General features: G+C 44.3%; 1 protein-coding gene across 1 annotated transcript; it reads right to left on the bottom strand.

Annotated features, from left to right (window-relative positions):
* Positions 1–3,602: 3,602 nt before the first annotated feature.
* On the bottom strand, positions 3,603–17,693 carry LOC119929903. The gene is made up of 5 exons (XM_038748253.1): positions 17,600–17,693; positions 14,134–14,598; positions 8,594–8,704; positions 7,022–7,059; positions 3,603–4,949 (listed from the first exon to the last, which is right to left on the bottom strand). The coding sequence occupies exons 1-5, from the start codon at positions 17,649–17,651 to the stop codon at positions 4,812–4,814; spliced, it is 804 nt and encodes a 267-aa protein (XP_038604181.1). The 5' UTR covers positions 17,652–17,693; the 3' UTR covers positions 3,603–4,811.
* Positions 17,694–19,104: the final 1,411 nt, after the last annotated feature.

Raw genomic sequence — 19,104 nt, 5'->3', positions numbered from 1 at the left:
TATATATATACAAAAGTGCTGTGGGGTGGGGAGAGGAGGGTAGAGCAAAGGGAGCAAGTTGGGAAGATGGGAAGGAGAAGGAGAGCAGAGGAAAAGGGGGGCTTAGTCTGGGAAGACCTCCTGGAAAAGGTTAGACTTCAGTAGGGCTTTGAAGAGGGGAACTGTGATTGTTTGTCAAATTTGAGGAGAGAGGGCATTCCAGGCCAGAGGTAGGACATGGACCAGAGGTCAATGGTGGGACAGGCGAGTATGAGGCACAGTGAGAAGGTTAGCACCAGAGGAGCAGAGTGCATGGGCTGGGAAGTAGGAGAGAAGGGAGGTGAGGTAAGAATGGGCAAAGTGATGGAGAGCTTTGAAGCCAATAGTAAGGAGTTTTTGCTTGATATGGAGGTTGATAGGTGACCACTGGAGATTTTTGAGGAGGGGTGGTGACACGCCCAGAACGGTTCTGTAGAAAGATAAACTGTGCAGCAGAGTGAAGTATAGACTGAAGTGGGGAGAGACAGGTTGGGAGATTAGAAAGGATGCTGATGCAGTAATCCAGTTGGGATATAATGAGTGATTGTACTAACATGGTAGCGGTTTGGTTGGAGAGAAGAGGGTGGATCTTGGCGATGTTGTGAAGGTGAGACTGGCAGGTTTTGGTGGCAGTTTGGATATATGGGGTGAATGAGAGAGTGGAGTCAAGGATGACACAAAGGTTGTGGGCCTGTGAGATGGGAAGGATGGTAGCGCCACACACAGTGACGGGAAAGTCAGGGAGAGGACAGGTTTGGGAGGGAAGATAAGGAGCTCAGTCTTGGACATGTTGAGTTTTAGGTGGCAAGAGGACATCAAAGTGGGAAAGGGATGGATGGGAGGGGTTTGGTGGGGATCTGCATAGGGAGAGAGGGACAAGGATTGGGACAGTTAGAGAGGGATTCAGGAGGAGTGTGGGTGGTGCAATGGGAGGGGAGGAGCTCGGTGGGAGAGGGGATGGGGGAGGTGAGGACTGGGATGGGCAGACAGGATGGGGGGAATTGAAAGTTTATGGTGAGGTCAGTGAGGTAAAGAACAGCACGTAGAGCAGTTACCAATTGACATACTTACTATAGCAACAGCAACATAATCGGGTGGTGCCCTGAGAAGAAGGTTGAAATGTCCATGGGTCATTCAGTTCAAAAAGGCTAATGGTTAGGAGAGCCCAGAGGCTCTAGCTGAACTGTCTCTGAGGTGGCAGAGGGAAGAAGGAGTCCTGTGGATAGCAGTTCTGGAGATGGCTAAAACTGTTGTAGGGGACATGGGAGTGGACAATGTCCCACGGTCCTGGCTGGCAACCTCATCAGGCTAGAGGTCGCTTTGAGGGGCGATTCTAGTGATCATGGGACGGGACCCCAGTCCGGTTGTACTGGGTGTACTGAATGGTCAGCAGAGGCATGGGCTCTCAAGTGTCCCAGATGAACTTCTGACCGGCCATGGGCCCTGTGGGAGCGGGGACCTCGGTGTCCTCAGGTGGGGGATACTGGTGTACTTGCACAGAGGGTCCATCTGGGAGATAATCAACCATAAGCCTTGTCATGACATGAAGTATAGATTGAAGTGGGGAGAGACAGGAGGATGGGAGATCAGAGAGGAGGCTGATGCAGTAATCCAGTCGGGATAGGATGAGAGATTGAACGAGCAGGGTAGCGGTTGGGATGGAGAGGTAAGGGCAAATCTTGGCGATGTTGTGGAAGTGAGACAGGCAGGTTTTGGTGATAGATTGGATGTGAAGGGTGAACAAGAGAGTGGAGTCAGGGATGACACCAAGGTTGTGGGCTTGTGAGACGGGAAGGATGGTAGTGCCGTTAACAGTGATGGGAAAGTCAGGGAGAGGGCAGGGTTTGGGAGGGAAGACAAGGAGTTCAGTCTTGGACATGTTGAGTTTTAGGTGGCGGGCAGACATCCAAATGGAGATGTCCTGAAGGCAGGAGGAGATGTGAGCCTGGAGGGAGGGAGAGAGAGCAGGGGCAGAGATGTAGATTTGGATGTCGTCAGCCCACTGTTGGGTAGGGACCGTTTCTATATGTTGCCAACTTGTACTTTCCAAGCGCTTAGTACAGTGCTCTGTACACAGTAAGTGCTCAATAAATATGATTGATTGATTGATTGATCAGCGTAGAGATGATAGTTGAAGCTGTGGAAGTGAATGAGGTCACCAAGGGAGTGAGTGTAGATCTCAAAAAACCTTGAGGAACCCTTACAGTAAGGGGATGGGAGGGGGAGGAGGAGCCCACAAAAGAGACTGAGAATGAACGACTGAAGAGATAAGAGGAGAACCAGGAAAAGACAGAGTCTGTGAACCCAAGGTTGGATAGCATGTTGAGGAGAAGGGGGTGGTCCACAGTGTCGAAGGCAGCTGAGAGGTCGAGGAGGATTAGGATAGAGTATGAGCCGTTGGATTTGGCAAGCAGGAGGTCATTGCTGACCTTTGAGAGGGCAGTTTCCGTGGAATGTAGGGGATGGAAGCCAGATTGGAGGGGGTCGAGAAGAGAGTTGGCGTTGAGGAATTAGAGGCAGCGCATGTAGACAACTCGTTCAAGGAGTTTGGAAAGGAATGGTTGGAGGGAGATAGGGCGATAACTAGAAGGTGAGGTGGGGTCAAGAGAGGGTCAAGCTCAGTGTGGGCAGGGAACGTGTCCACGGCTCTGTTGTACTGTACTTTCCCAAGCATTGGTAGGGTACTCTGCCCACATTAAGCACTCAATAAATACTGTTGATTGGGGGAAGTACTGACAGGACAGCAATGGACAGCAGCTTGGCATGAAGCTGTCAACCAAAAGCATTACAAGTGGCAAACTGAACAACATGTTACCGGAAAACCTTTGCAGGCATTCAGCGTCAGCTATTACCTCTAGATGTTCTAAGTCAATCCTGAACACATTCTTAGGCTCTCAAGCAGTTAATAGAGCACGGGCCTGTGAGTCAGAAAGTCCTGAATTCTAATCTACACTCTGCCTTTTGTCTGCTGTGTGACCTTGAACAAGTCACTTCACTTCCCTGTGCCTCAGTTACCTCATCTGTAAAATGGAGATTGAAACTGGGAGCCCCATGTGGGACATGGACTGTGTCCAACCTGAGTAACTTGTATCCACCCCAGCACTTAGTACAGTGTCTGGCACATAGTAAGAGCTTAACAAATACCTTTTTAAATTAAAAAGTTGGGCGATAATTGCAACAGATGGAAGAGACTGGGGTGCTGGAATCAAGGAAGGAGTGGTTCGTTTTGAATAGAAGCTTAGAGAAGGTCATGAAACAAGAAGGAAACTACCAAAAGTAATGGTAGGTACTATGAAGAGAAAACACAAGAGCCCCTTCTTTGTGTTTGCATGACGTAACAAGAACAGCTGTTTCCACAGAAATAATTTCAGAGACACCTGCATGCCCGGGAAAATTTCACCATTGTTCACATTATCTTCAAATATGAAGGAAAAAAAAAAACACCAGTGCAACACCTGGAACACCAGAACTACCAGAGTCTGTCTACTCTCAGTGGAAAAAACCCATGGTGATTTGAAGAACTAGCTCCATTAGTTACTAATTAATTTCCCTGAGCTTAATTCACAATGATCACTTTTCAAAAAGAACTTTCCATACTTTATTAGAATATAAAACCAAATTCATACAGAAAACCTGTACATTGAGTTCCTTAAATAGTTTTCACAAAGCTCTTTCCTGACCGAAACACTTAGCAAAAGTTTCAAATTCAGTAGCTTGAAGAGGAGGTTAAAATAAAATCTAAGGCAGGTACTGTTTAGAATCGTTTTAAACAATGCCCAGAACAACTATTAATAAACCTGCTGCTCTGTGTATGGGTGCTGAATATTTCACATCAAAAGTTAGAGGCTGCCAGCTGCAGATATGTTACACACCTCCTTTTTTGCACTTGAAAGCAACTTCTCTGTGACCCATCCTTTGATGGTGCCTGTATCTGAAAGTTATTTTCCCTTCAAAGACCGGTTTGTTGATTAGAAAAAACTTCACAATGTCTGAGTTGAAAATGCGAATGTCTCTTGGAGGGCTGACCACGGGGCAAATCTCCACAACCTTCAGACAATCATTTAGGTAATGTTCAGCAAAAGCAGGTTATTTTTCTGCTTGAATTAATTGCTTTATATGCTAATGAAGACTTAGCAAAGTGGGTCATTCAAACACTCACCAAAGCACACAGGGTAGAGGGGAATAAATAAGAGTCAGTGATACAGGTGAAATGGGCTTAGTTCCCGTAGTTTTGACAAGGCTCCAGTCAGGCCTCTGGCCACTGTACAGAGTTGTGTTAGAAGAGATATCAATGAGGTGAACTTAATGAGGTGACTCTCCTGGTTTCTTTCACTGCGCTTGTTGAAGATAGTCCAGTTCTGCTGAACTATAGGCTCCTCTGTGTGCTGGAGTTGTTTGGAGAAATCCGACCTGGTTTGGGGTCACCTCCAGCTTCCTGCAGGAAGAAGGATTGGTGTTCGGGCTGGATTAAGGGTTTCAGGGTTTCAGATTAACAACCTAGAAGCCATTCAGGGTCTCTCCATGGGGGCATGTGTGAGTCCATGGGGTTTTGCCAAACAGGGTGAGATTGAAGCAACAGGTGGCCCAGGCTAGTGAGATGTCTTTTCCCAAAGGACAAAATTCATCCCTCTCAATCTCTCTGGACATCTGGATATGGTGGCTCCTCCCCAGAACCACCGGGATGAATTTGACCCTAGAGAAAGAGGTGAATATCTGCCCCCCAGGCTGTATTCTCAGCCTGTGAAGTTGGTGGTCTGGTGGCTGGGCTCTGTCCTGAGATTAGCTGTGTTGCCTCAGCTACTTGTTCTAGCTGGGAAATTCAAGGTTGCATACATAGACTGCAGCTCCAGGGAGGTTACGTTTTGACTCTGGGCCATTGCCTGGTGCCCAAATGGAAGGAGATCTGCAGTGCGTTCATCAGCAGGGGGAACCTGAATTCCAACAAAGGCAGAAGTTAGAACAAGGAAAGACAGAAGGGTCTTGCTCCCTCCCACCCCCAACTGCCAAGGCCAGTGAGCAGATAATGATAATAATTACTATTATGGTATCTGTTAAGCATTTGTTATGTACCAGACACTATTCTAAGTGCTGGAGTAGATACACTAATCCAGTTGGACACAGTCCTTTTCCCATGTGGGGCTCACAGTTTCAATTCCCATTTTACAGATGAGGTAACTGAGACACAGAGAAACGAAGTGACTTGTCCAAGGCCACACAGCAGACAAGTTGGCGAAGCTGGGATTAGGACCCATGACCTTCTGACTTCCAGGCCCATGCCATGCTGCTTTCTAACCCCTAAATGATCCTCCCTCCTCCTCCCTGGGAGGAACTGCAGCATTTTTGCTTGTCAAAGGACCTCAGGATTTGGGTGTCAACTCAGTTTAGTACGTGCGCTCCTGGGGCAGCCACCAATTCTTTCTGACTTCAAGTAACAAACTGTCTGTGGGTTTGTGCAGGAGGAGGTAGCAGAACTTGTGATGTAAGCAGCTACACCTCAAAAGGGTGAGAAAAGCGGGCCCTCAATCCCCAACCCTACCTTGGCTGGACCTGTGGGGAGAAATAGTGGTTTATCTTGTATCCCCTACAGGTCACTGCCCCTTTCAGACCCTATGAGAGTGTCAATCCCCCTGTGGAGAACAGGCCTCACAGGTGAGCACTGCCTTGACAACTTCACCTTCTCAAGTTGGATGTGAAGATCAGTGTGAAAAGCCCCTCATACCCTGCCTCCCCACCCCCCTGCCACCTTTCCTTTTTCTCACCATGTGACTCCCCTCAGGCCAACTACTTTATTTGAGCCCTTGAATAACTTGATTTTACAGGTCAGGTCTGTAACACTGATAAATAGCTATTACCCAGATTCTGACTCATTTGACTGCTTTTGATCTAATTGGACCTCAGAGGTTACCAACAAGGGTATCCTTGGCTCTCAGCATCATTTGCAACTGTGGCTCCTCGTAGACAGGGAACACCCCTACCAATTCTAAGTGTACTCTCCAAAGCCCTTAGTACAGTGCTCTGCCCACAGTGAGTGTTTGATAAATAGTATTGATTGACTGATTGATTTGATGATGGACTCCGTCCTGGGGGATTTTGCTGACAGTTCAGCTAAAGCTGCCAAACTATCTTTTACCACTTTCTCCCAAGGTCCCAAGGGATAAATGTTTTCTTTTTTCAAACAGAGAGCCAGGTATGGGGTTGAACAGTTAAACTTTGTTGATCAAACCATTATCATCAGCAATGGTTTTTATTAAGCACGCAATGTAGGCAGAACAATGTTCTAAGCACATGAGAGTACAATACATTTGTGGTGACTCTGTCCCCACCTTTTTTGTGGTAACAAACTGTGAAACCAGAATGATAAGCAAATCAATCTGCCACCTGGCTCCATTCCTCTGCTAATGTTCTACCACTGCTGAGGCCTGAGGTACTTTCACAGGGCTCTGAAAAGGCAGGGAAGGAGAGAGGCAACCAGCCAGGGCAACTGGGAGAACTCCTGGCACGTGTCCTGAGCAACCAACCAACCAACAAGCTGCGTTCCTTTCACTCTAACCCTTCCCTCTTCCCTCCCTGTCGCAATGGAACGAATCATTTACCACTCTCGGTTTTGTGATTCTTACCGAGGTCTGAACGTTCAGCTATTTCTATGTTTTCTGACTCCTTTTCATAGCTGCGGGGCCTACCTTTATAAATCCAGCTCAACGTGGATTGAGTCAGTTGATGTGAGCTACCTCAGAGTTAAGGTGGCCCAAATTTCACTTTGGTGGCTCTGTCATTCAATCAATCAATCGCAGAGCAGTATACTAAGCATTTGGGAAAGTACAATACAATAGAGTTGGTAGACGTGATCCCTGACCACAAGGAGCTGACACAGTCTATGGAAATCCTGATTTCACTAAACTACTTGGATTACCATTTTATAATCCAGTTTTCCTATGCAGAATATTTCCCTATCCTAGCAAAAGGAGCAAAAGTGAAAAGAGAAGACAGTGTTCTCATTTCTTACCTCTGGCTTCCTGATGATTTTCTTTGACCGAACTACACCTGTATGGAAACAGTTCAGATAGTTACAGTTACAACCTTCAGAGAGTTACAGCAGCCATGCATACAGAGCTCCTCTCACCCTCTGGGACCATTTTGAAGAGGGAAAAAATTATAAATCTTCAATGGGCCGCAGGATGAAATGACAGTCATGGAAACTTAAAGGCTTTCTGTTAATAATACTGGCATTTGTTAAACACTATGTACCAAGCAATTGTACTAAGCTCAGGGGTAGTTACAAGAAAATCAAGTTGGATACAGTCCCTGTCCCACATGGGGTTCACAGAGGGAGAAAAGTGGCAAGTGGCTGAGCCAGGATTAGAAATCCAGGCCCTTGTTTCCTAGGCCCACCATCTTTCCACCTGGCCATGGTGCTACTGCACTGTTCCCAGTTGGGAAACTCTCCAAAGATGAGGGAGAAAATTAAGAGAGGGGGTTCATTGCCTTCCAGTCAGAAGAGGCTGATAATATGAAGGAGGGTAATAAAACATGTCTTCTATCTGGAGCTGAGAGAAGGAATTATTACTTATTGAATCAAGGCAGAGATTGAATCAAGGCACTCACAAAAGGGAGTGATTATCTTGTATTTACTGTTTGGGGTGCTTGACATATAGTAAATGCTTAATAAATACCATAAATAAATTATAAATTAATAACCTAATTGTAGCACTTGTTCAACACATACCGTGGCACATTAATCAATGCTATTTAGTGAGGGCCTTCTCTGCAGAGCACTATACTAAACATTTGGGAGAGCACAATGCAATACAGTTGCTAGACACGATCCCTCCCCTCAAGCAGCTTAGAACCTAAAGACTGAGACAGGCAGTAACATAAGTTAGAGGAAAGGAAATTAACTGGATATAAAGATATATATGTAAGTGGTTTGGGGTTAGGGTGCGGGAATCCTCAAATGCTTAAAGAGTAAAGACTCAGGTTAATCACTGGCCTGGTTTATGGAGTCTGTCTGAAAATAACAAATTCATTAAATGTGAAATAAGCAGAACCCCATTTCTGGAAAGGTAATGTACTCATCTTTTTCTTTCAGGCCTAGCCCCAAATTATTGTAGATTATTAAACATCCTTTTCTTCTTCTTCAAATGTCATCAAATCATTTCCTATCCATAGTGACTCCATGAACGCACCTGCTCCAGAACATTCCACCTCTACCATAAAGTCATTCTGGTATACATATCCATGGAGTTTTCTTGGTAAAGATACGGAAGTGGTTTACCAGTGCCTTTTTCTGCTTAGTAAAAACTTGAATCTCTGCTGTTGTATTTGATCAATGTTTTGATCACTCAATCATCCACCTTTAACTCTTTCCCATGCCACTGCTGCCCAGCACATTAGAATCGACTTTGACACTTCGTTTTAGATGTTTCCATTGTGGGTAACCCTATATGGTACAGCTCTAAGCTTCATCAGCATACACAAACTCTGCTGCCATGATAAGCCATCGATTCTTAGGAGAGAATCATATTCTACAGTTATTTATATTATAATTGGAGACTATTCAGAGCCCCAATTGACTTACCTTGGTGCCTTACGTTGCAGAACAGCAGCAGCAGAAGTAAAACAATGAAAACTGAACTGCCTACAGAAATGAGGATGATCAAGAGCAGAGTACGTTTGTCTTGGCTGCTGCCTTTGGAAAAAAAAAGTTATGTTTAATATTTTATTTGCTTAAAAAATATAAACCTATACATCATCAGGGTTTAGGGGGCTTGGAGAGTAGAAAACTAGCTATCTAATTAAGAACTTGACTAGTTTGCTTTTCATAGTTGAAAGTTCAGCTATTTGAATAAAATTTGTTTTGTTTATCTCAGTATATGTTTCAAACAACGGACATGCAGATAACCAGCTTTGTACTATATAACCGTAAATACCCATATATCTGTTTCTGCATACATTTGCTTCTAAAACCAATAGGAAATTGACAAGCCATATACAAAAAATTACACCAAAACCCAGAAAAAGTAGCTTTTTGTCATGCGTAGTATTGGACTATATAAACATATCAAATCTGAGACAAGCACAAGCATCTATTTTCATCCAGGAATTTGCACCTCTGCCAGGAACCTTGCTTTGCCTGTAGGAAAGTCATAAGGATAGGGATGAAAGAATGTGGATGATGCGAAGTGAGCTTTCAACACTATTCATTTGCAAGAGTGACTCCAATTGCCATGTCGACACTGTTTACAGTGGCATCTGTAAATGCCCAGGACAGTGACCATGATGCTAGTTCCTTTCTCAATAAACTACAAATGAATCAAGGGATTCAGATGTAGCATCTGAGTCTAGAGATTAATTTAGAAATAATAAAAAAAAGAGAAACACTGTAGGAAGCAAATGTGGCATCTTGGGCCCCCGCCCCAGGATTCTAAGCTAAAAATCCCTGTGATGTTCACACTGGTGTGTACAAAACCTCCATATCCCACCCAAGAATTTTCCTCAACCCACCCAATACGCCAAGGGTTATTTTTAAATTATAATTCCTACCATTTGCCTTAATGACACAAAATGATCCCACTAGGGCAACACAAATTATAAACTATAACTGTCAACTTCTTTTGGCTTGAAAGATTTCCTCCAGATGGTTTGAGCCTCAGTTTAGTTGTCACTATTGTTTGAGTTCTTCAGTTCTATGTAATAGACATGAGTTATCCTCCTCTCTCAGCAGGCTTCAGTTTTAAAGATTTAAAAGTACTTTACTAAGAATAAACATTGAAAGCAAACCATTACCATTTATCAAGAATAGCTGTCCCAGTTCTAAATAGAAATAACACAGTAAAGGTATAAAATACAAACTATTTTCAAGGCACTACTTTTCCTTGCAAAGACGAAAGCAAGAACTAGAGTTAAACAAACTCCCTGAGAAGCTTTTTGATTCCAATGGCACTGCATTTTCTCTGTGCTCTTGGGGGCATATGATTCCTCAAAATGTCTTCTCTCAGGTTCACTTGAACTTTTAAGTTCACTTGAACTTTCTGGTGAAGGAGATAGACCCTGCTACCTTCCAACTCACCCTTTCTCTAATCGCAGTCCCTCACCTAAATAATACTATCACCTAGATAGTAATGGAAAATTGGTTTAGTGTCTCACAGCGTCATCCAGAGAGCATCTTCCTCTAGAGGGGCTGTGGTCCCTGTTAACTCTTTAGAAACTGGTAATACATGCCTGTCGCAGCTCCACAACATTGCCAAGATCCGCCCTTTCCTCTCCATCCAAACCGCTACCCTGCTCGTTCAAGCTCTCATCCTATCCCGCCTGGACTACTGTATTAGCCTCCTCTCTGATCTCCCATCCTAGTGTCTCTCCCCACTTCATTCCATACTTCACGCCGCTGCCTGCATTGTCTTTGTCCGGAAATGCACTGGGCATGTTACTCCCCTCCTCAAAAATCTCCAGTGGCTACCAATCAATCTGTGCATCAGGCAGAAACTCCTCACCCTCCGCTTCAAGGCTCTCCATCACCTCGCCCCCTCCTACCTCACCTCCCTTCTCTACTTCTACAGCTCAGCCCGCACCCTCCATTCCTCTGCTGCTAATCTCCTCACCGTGCCTCGTTCTCGCCTGTCCCGCCGTCGGCCCCCCACCCACATCATCCCCCTGGCCTGGAATGCCCTCCCTCCGCACATCCGCCAAGCTAGCTCTCTTCCTCCCTTCAAGGCCCTACTGAGAGCTCACCTCCTCCAGGAGGCCTTCCCAGACTGAGCCTCCTCCTTCCTCTCCCCCTTGCCCCCCTCTCCATCCCCCCGTCTTGCCTCCTTCCCTTCCCCACAGCACCTGTATATATGTACATATGTTTGTACATATTAATTACTCTATTTTTACTTGTACATTTCTATTCTATTTATTTTATTAATATGTTTGGTTTTGTTCTCTGTCTCCCCCTTCTAGACTGTGAGCCCACTGTTGGGTAGCGACTGTCTCTATATGTTGCCAACTTGGACTTCCCAAGTGCTTAGTACAGTGCTCTGCACACAGTAAGAGCTCAATAAATATGATTGATTGATTGATTGAATTGTATTTATTGAGTTCTCACTGTGTGCAGAGCACTGGACTAAGCTCTTGGTAGTGTACAATATGACAGACTTGGTAGACATAGACATAGTCCCTGCTCACAACAAACTGTAGTGTTATATCGGTCTTTATTGTGCCCAGACCATTTGAATTAACAGTAGGGTAGATAGGAAATAATCAATCAGTCAATCCCATTTATTGAGCACTTACTGTATGCAGAGGGTTGCACTAAGCGCTTGGGAGAATACAGCACAACAATATAACAGAGGCATTCCCTGCCCACAGTGAGCTTAGAGTCTACAGGGGGAGACAGACATTAATATAAATAAATAAATTACAGATATGTACATAAGTGCTGTGGGGTTGGGAGAGGGGATGAATAAAGGGAGCAAGTCAGGGAGAAGCAGAAGGGAGTGGGAGAAGAGGAAAGGAAGGCTTAGTCAGGGAAGCCTCTTGGAGGAGATGTGCTTTCAATAAGGCTTTGAAGAGGGGGCGGGGAGTAACTGTCAGATATGAGGAGGAAGGGCGTTCAGAACAGAGGCAGGACATGGGTGAGAGATCAATGACAAGATAGATAAGACTGAGGTACAGTGAGAAAGTTAGCCTTAGCAGAACCAAGTGTGTGGGTTGTGTTATAGTAGAAGAGTAGTGAGGTAACGTAGGAGGAGGCAAGATGTTTAAGTTCTTTAAAGCCAATGGTAAGGAGTTTCTGCTTCATGTGGAGGTGGCTGGACAATCACTGGAGGTTCTTGAAGAGAGATGAAACGTGGCCTGAACATTTCTGTAGAACAATGGTCCAGGCAGCAGAGTGAAGTATGAACTGGAGTTGGGAGAGACAGGAAACTGGGAGGTCAACAAGGAGGCTGATTTAGTATTCAGGTCGACTACAGTGCCTGTCCTACACTGGGTTTACAGTTTAAGGGAAAGGAAGCAGGTATTTAATCCCCATTTTACAGACAAAGAAACTGAGGCCCAGAGAAATTAGGCCGTTTTCTCAAGTTCACACAGCTGGCAAGTAGAGAAGCCGGAATTAGAGTTCAGAAACCTTGGTTCTAAAGTCTCTGCACAGAAGGAGAAGCAGGATTTTCTGCCCAATCAGAAATCCCAATGTTGTGTGAATGTATGCGTATGTGTACAGTGCAATGGAGGTTACATTCTGGAGGTATCTTTGCTGATAGAATTGCAAGTATAAACTGAACTTTCTTAGCTATGTCTCCATCTATCCCCTCCATCTTCTGTACATCTAGCTTCATTCCTTCATGCCTTATTAAAGCACTTGCCCCCTCTCTTCTTCCCTATCTCAAGGCCATCTTCAACCCTTCACTCTCCAATGACTTCTTCTCCACTGCTTTCAAACATGCACATGTCTCCTCTATCCTAACAAAACCCTCCCTTGCCCCCATGCTCCCTGAGTTTATCATATCATCTCCATCTTGCAATTCCTCTCTAAACTCCTTGAAGTGAGTTGTTTACACTCATTGCCTCCACTTACTCTCCTCCAAATCACTCCTTGATCGCCTCCAATCTGGTTTCCACCACCTTCATTCCACAGCCTCTATTCCATCTCAATCCTCCTAGACCTCTCAGTTGCCATCAACACTGTGGTCCACCCCCTTCTCCTGAAAACATTATCCAACTTTGGCTTCACGCATACTGTCCTCTTCCGGTTCTCTTATCTCTCTGACCTCTCATTCTCAGACTCTTTTGTGGGCTCATCTGCCTCCCACCCCCTTACTGTGGGAGTCCTTCAGGGCTCAGTTCTGGGTCCCCTTCTATTTTCCATCTACACCCATTCCCTTGGAGGACTCATTCACTCCCATGGCTTCAACTACCACCTTTACACAGATGATTCCCAAATTTGCCTCTCCAACTCTGCCCTCATTCCTTTTCTGCAGGTCTCGCATTTCCCATGACTTCAAGACTTCTCTACCTGGTTGTGCTATTGATATCTCAAGCTAAACATTTCCAAAACAGAACTCCTTATCTTCCCACCCAAATCCCTCCCTTTTCCTTTCCCATCACTGATAATATCACTATCCTCCCTTCCTCACTAGCCCTAACTTCAGCATTATGCTTGACTCACCTCTCTGATACAAACTGCATATTCAGTCTATCACCAAATTCTGTCAGTTCTACCATCACATCACTAAAATCTATCCTTTCCTCTCAATCAAAACTGCTACTATTCCATTCCAAACACTTACCCAATCCCTCCTTGACTGCTGCATTTGTCTTCTTGCTGACCTCCCAGCCTCCTGTTCTCTCCACACTTCAGTTCATAGTTCACTCTGTTGCCTGGATCGTTTTTCTAAAAAGATATTCAGTACAAACCTCCCCACTCCTCAAGAACATCCAGTGGTTGCCCATCCACCTCTACATCAAACAGAAACTCCCTACCATCAGCTTCAAGCACTCAATCAGCTCGTCTCTTCCTATTTTACTTCACTGATATCCTACTACAGCCCTAGCCCCACACTTCCCTCTTCTAGCACCAGTTTGCTTACCATGAACTGATCTCATCTATCTCACCACCTACCCTTTTCCCACATTTTCCCTCTGTCCTGCAACTCCCTCCCCCTCCAAAGCCTTTTTTTAAATGGTACCTGTTAGGTACTTGCTATGTGTTAAGCACTGTTCTAAGCACTGTTCTAAGTCACATCTCTTCCCGGAGGAGAGAGGTTGCAGGGGTTACAGGGCCCACTCCTCAACTCAGAGATACCCCTGTCTTTAATAGCCCCTTATGGGGAGTTTCCCCTAACAGAATCTCTGCCCAATGCCCTGACATGTTGAGAAAGTGCAATCTTTTGCACTTACTAAGTAATTTTGCAATTACTAAGTAATTGTTGTACTAAGTACTTAGTACAGAGCTCTGCATACAGTAAGTGTTCAATAAATATGATTGAATGAATGAAAAGTGTCCAACCAGCTGCTGGAGGAGATCTGACTGCTCTGACTGCTCCCAGAATTCAGATTCCTGGTGCAGACAGCCCTGTATCTGGGCATCTGTGGCTCCTTGGTCTTCCAGGTGACCCCCTCCCTACCATCCTGTACCTGTGGTGGCAGTGGGGGAGGTGGGCTCCGATGTTGTAGCATTTGACCTGGGGAGAGCACTGTCAGTCACTGACAGCGTTATTGCTCTAGACCCATTCACTCCACTGACTGCAGCAACGTAGACTCCACTGTCGTTGAGTGTCAGGTTCCAGAGGAGCAGAGAAGGGACTTCAAGAGACAATTCCACTCGACCTTGATGGTGCGGACCTTGAGTGAATGACTTTTCTGCACAGTGAGTGAGATTCCCCCAGTCAGTGCTGACGGAGCAGTTCTGGCCTGTGAAGGCACCAAGTATTTCATTCCCAGTGAAATACCATTTAACAGTCAGAGGATTGGGAACTGATGTCCTGAATCTGAAGGGAAAAGGCAGATGAACAGACTGACCAACTGTTCCATTGATTGAAATCTGAGAGTTTTCAGGGAACAAAACTTGGGGATTTTCAGCGAGAAGAGCCTGAGAGAATCCTGAAATAGAGACCATAGCATCAGTGGATTACCTATCTGCAAAAAATGTTTAAATGTTTTTTATTCAGGACCTTGTGACCCCAACCCCTGAAGAGAGGGAGGGTTTTCATGGGCAGACCCAACATCGCCTAGGAGGGTCTAAAACTGTGCAAAGGAGTCTCACTGTGGGCTCTGAGACTGTAAGCTCACCGCTAGACTGTAACCTCATTATGAGCAGGGAATGTGTGTATCAACTCTAGTGTACTGTACCCTCCTTAGCCCTTAGTACAGGGCTCTGCACACAGTAAGGACTCAATAAATACCTTCGATTATGCGTATAGGTAGGTGAAGGAATCCATGGAAAACAATTCAGCAATGTCTTTTACTCAATCTTGTTTCCCCACAATCACTCAGCTGCCAGGCGACTAGCTTGTGGAGATTCCTCAGCCTTTCCCAGCTTCTTTCCTGTACTCACAACACCCTCACCTCTTGTTTACATGACTGTTCAGTGAGCTACCTGTGTCCCATTCTCTGCTCCACTACTATTATAGCAAGTACAGTGGCAGTGGACACTGAGAGGCTGTGTAGATTCCAATCTACACTATTCACTGCAATCACAATTGGGCTGTGTATTTTAAAACCACTTGAGAAATCAAAAATCACTGGTTCCCTCAATGGCCCTGAGAGGTAATGATGATTATAATAATAATAATAGTAATCTCCTTTCTAGACAGTAAGCTCTTTTGGGAAGGGAATGTGTCTGTTACATTGTGGTGTTCTCTCCCAAGTGCTTAGTACAGCTCCCTGCATGCAGTAAGAACTCAATAAATGCAATTGATTGATTAATTTGTAAAGCACTCACTATGTGTCAAACACTATACTAAGTGCTGGAGTAGAAACAGATAATCAGGTCACATATGGGGCTCACAGTCTAAGTAGGAGGAAGAACAGGTATTGAATTCCCATTTTGCAGATTAGGGATCTGAGGCACAGAGACAGTGACATGCCCAAGGTCACACAGCAGGTAAGTAGAAGAGCTAGGATTAGAACCCAGGTCTTCTGACTCTCAGATCTGTGCTCTATCCACTAGACCATGCTATTTCAATACTTATGTGTTCGAACAATGAAGGGAAACTGAATAATAGTGGCTCTCTATCAAGGCAGAATAAGGGTTGATTTGCCCCACCATTTGTAGAAAGAGCCATAGAACTTCCTCACCCAGAATGGTTAATTAATAGGAGCTCCTCCTGTACACTGTAGCTCCTCATGGGCAAATTGTGCCTACCAACTCAGTTGTATGGTACTTTCCCAAGTGCTTAGTACAGTACTCTGCACACAGCATAAGTGCTCAATAAACTCCACTGAGGATTGATTGGTATGCAAAATCCCCAGCAGCCTGGGAAGCATCCAAATTCTGAATTACTAGAGGGATAATACTGAAAATGACCTATGTTTCTAGGATGAGGTTTAGAAATTTAATGAATCGAACTGTGACCTACGTTTCTAGGATGAGGTTTAGAAATTTAATGAATCTATTGAACTGAAACCAGTATCTATGGTTTCTTCTTTTTAGTTTAGGAATATAATTTTTTTTAGGAATCTGCCACTAAGACCATGGGCAATTTAGTCAATTCTATTTCTGGTGCTTAAACTGGTTTATGTACAGCTTAAAATGTCTCAGGAACTGCTTCTCTTGCTGTGCCTTTCCTACTTTCCTCTCAAGAAGCTTGCATGATGATTGGACTTATCCAACCCATATAGAAAATGTTTGCGGAAGAAAAGTTCTGAATAAATATAAAGGTTCCTCATTCTCAGATTGATTCACAGAAAAGATACAAGTGGCATTCTAATTTCTGAAAATCGAACCCCCGTAATAGAACACTGCAGTCATTCTCTTATAACACGCCAAAAAAAATATTACCTAGCTCTCCAATTGACCAGACAAATGTTCTGCATTGCCCAGCACAACAAACTCTGCTCTTAGGGTTGGATTAAATTTGGTGTGGTGCCCAGAATGTTGTTTAATAGTAGTATTTATTGAGCTCACACTTAGTACACTATATTAAGCACTTGAGAAGTACTGAATAAAGAAGTGACATGCTTCCTGGCCTCAAGGAGCCTACGCTGTAATGGGGGAGGAAGACAAAAATACTTACAAGTCATCAAAATCAATAATTGAATGTATAATGGGGTAAAAGAATATACATAAGCCTGCTGAGGACGAGTGCAAATAAGTTCGTAAATTTGTGAGTTGACTGATGGGTTTATACGGCTTATTCTATTTATTTTATTTTGTTAATATGTGTTGTTTTGTGGTCTGTCTCCCCCTTCTAGACTGTGAGCCCGCTGTTGGGTAGGGACTGTCTCTATATGTTGCCAACTTGTACTTCCCAAGCGCTTACTACAGTGCTCTGCACACAGTAAGCGCTCAATAAATACAACTGAATGAATGAATGAACAGTGCTGGGAAATTAATTGGGGAAGGCTTGTTAGAGGAGGAGGAATTTTAAAGGAAAATGAATTAAGTGATGAGAGTCATTTGGTCCAGTCTCATGCACGCAAACATTTTAGGACTGAGGCTGTGCATGAGTTGTGGCCCTTACAACTCTGCCCTTAGGGTATTTTACGTTTAGGCTGAAATGGAGACAATCTAGTATGGCTGAGATCCTTGTTTTGTTTTTTGTTGTTGTTTTAATGGTATTATTTGTTAAGTGCTTACTATGTGCCAGACACTGTTCTAAGAGCTGGGGTAGATACAAGCTAATCGGGCTGGACACAGTCCCTTTCCCACATGGGGCTCACAGTCTTAATCCCCATTTTCCAGATAAGGTTACTGAGACACAGAGGAAGTGAAATGACTTCCCCAAGGTCACACAACAGACAAGTGGCAGAGTCGGGATTAGAACCTAGGTCCTTCTGACTCCCAGGACCCGGTCTGATCCACTAGGCTACGCTGCCTCCCTGTTGGCTAAATTCAGGTGTATGCAGGGATTCCTCACCCCAGATCCCTTCCCAGACTTACCGAGAACTAGGAGGAGGGAGAAGAAACTCTGGCTGTGTTGAAGAAGCTTCATGGCTCCCCAAGTTTATGGCCCTATGAGGAGCCTCTCTTCCCTCTTCATTCCACTGAGCCTCTCTGATGTGTCAGCACAGCGTCTTCTCACCCAAGAATGGTCTGAGCGTCCTTCTACCTCCCCACCCCAACGTCTGCGCTCCTGATAGTCACAGCACAGCCCTTGTGTGAAGCTGAGACCAAACTATTAGGCAATTTTGACCAAGGTGAATGTAGTGTCAGCTTCTATCATTCACATGGAGCAGTTCCACGTCTGAGCAATTTTTAGATGCCAGTGTCTAGAAAGTCGCACACTTGAGTGTGAAATGTATTACCGGGAGATCTCTGCACAGATCCAGTCCTTAATAGGACATGAAAACTGTAAAATACATTCAGAGAGCCGAGCTACTTTAAACCAATGTATAAAAAGACAAGAGAATACAAATCCTCCCATTTCTCGCATACGGTGTGTCCTCCCTTGAAATTTACTGATATAATTCCGCCTCCCAAAATATACTTTAATCCCTATTAACCAGTCATGCCTCACAAATGAATTTGGCACCTGGAATGCCTAGAAATTTAGACTAAAGTGCACTTTGAGGGAGCTTGAATTATCTAGATATTTTACAGATGCAGTAGGTCTTAAGAAAATTAGTCCTTCACATCTTGTAGACTGCAAGCTTATCCTCTGGACTGTAAGCTCGCTGTAGGCAGGGAATATGTCTACCAACTCTCTTGTATTATACTCTCCCAGTAAATACCCCTGATTGATTGATGTATCTTTAATACAAAAATTAAAGAATGTGTTTATCTTCTGGCTTGTTTCCTTCAGATGTTGGGACCTGGTCTCTTAGGTGACCTATACAGACGTTAGCATCTTTACTAGTATTTTGTAATAACAATAATAATTATAATAATTGTGGAATCCATTAAGCACCTACTATATGTCAAGCATTTTGCTAAGTACTATGGTAAATACAAGATAAACCAGATCAGACACAGTCCCTGACCCATATGGGGCTCACAGCCTAAATTAAAGTATACATTAGGCACAAAGATAAGCATCTGTCATTAGCTATTCTTAACCTAACAGTTCAGTTTATTATCTATAATCAGTAAGAACACAATGCTTTCTATTCAGTGTTGCTTGCCTTGATCTGGTGGCTGTGTTTATGCAAGCCAAGTGAGAATGAGTTTTTTGAGGAACTCAACAATAGCATTTTAGCCCAAGAGCAAATTTCTGTCTGCATCATTAAGACATACCTCAATTCTTCAGATCAGTTTGTCTGCAAGGACAATATCTAAAGACTATCTTGTTACTATGTCAGTCCTTCAAGCATGCCTATATGAACTACACTCTCTCTTTTTGCCTCTCTGCCCACCAGGCACTTGACTTGTCAACCGGAAAATAACCTTTGACATTTCATGTAACACTTCGGGCCTCAGAGAGCACTACAGGGTGGCTGAATCTTAAA

This window comes from Tachyglossus aculeatus, chromosome 6 (assembly GCF_015852505.1).
Source record: "Tachyglossus aculeatus isolate mTacAcu1 chromosome 6, mTacAcu1.pri, whole genome shotgun sequence".
Taxonomy (NCBI): domain Eukaryota; kingdom Metazoa; phylum Chordata; class Mammalia; order Monotremata; family Tachyglossidae; genus Tachyglossus; species Tachyglossus aculeatus.
Note: the sequence above shows the minus strand (reverse complement) of the source record. Positions and strands in the feature narration are given on the sequence as shown.

Excerpts from the sequence above, each read along its gene's own strand:
- LOC119929903 (XM_038748253.1), bottom strand. The coding sequence starts at position 17,651 with ATGAAGCTTCTTCAACACAGCCAGAGTTTCTTCTCCCTCCTCCTAGTT. Across the intron at positions 14,599-17,599 it reads CTCCCTCCTCCTAGTTCTCG|GATTCTCTCAGGCTCTTCTC; the intron begins GTAAGTCTGGGA and ends TCTCTATTTCAG. Across the intron at positions 4,950-7,021 it reads AAATCATCAGGAAGCCAGAG|GTTCCCCCTGCTGATGAACG; the intron begins GTAAGAAATGAG and ends GTTGGAATTCAG.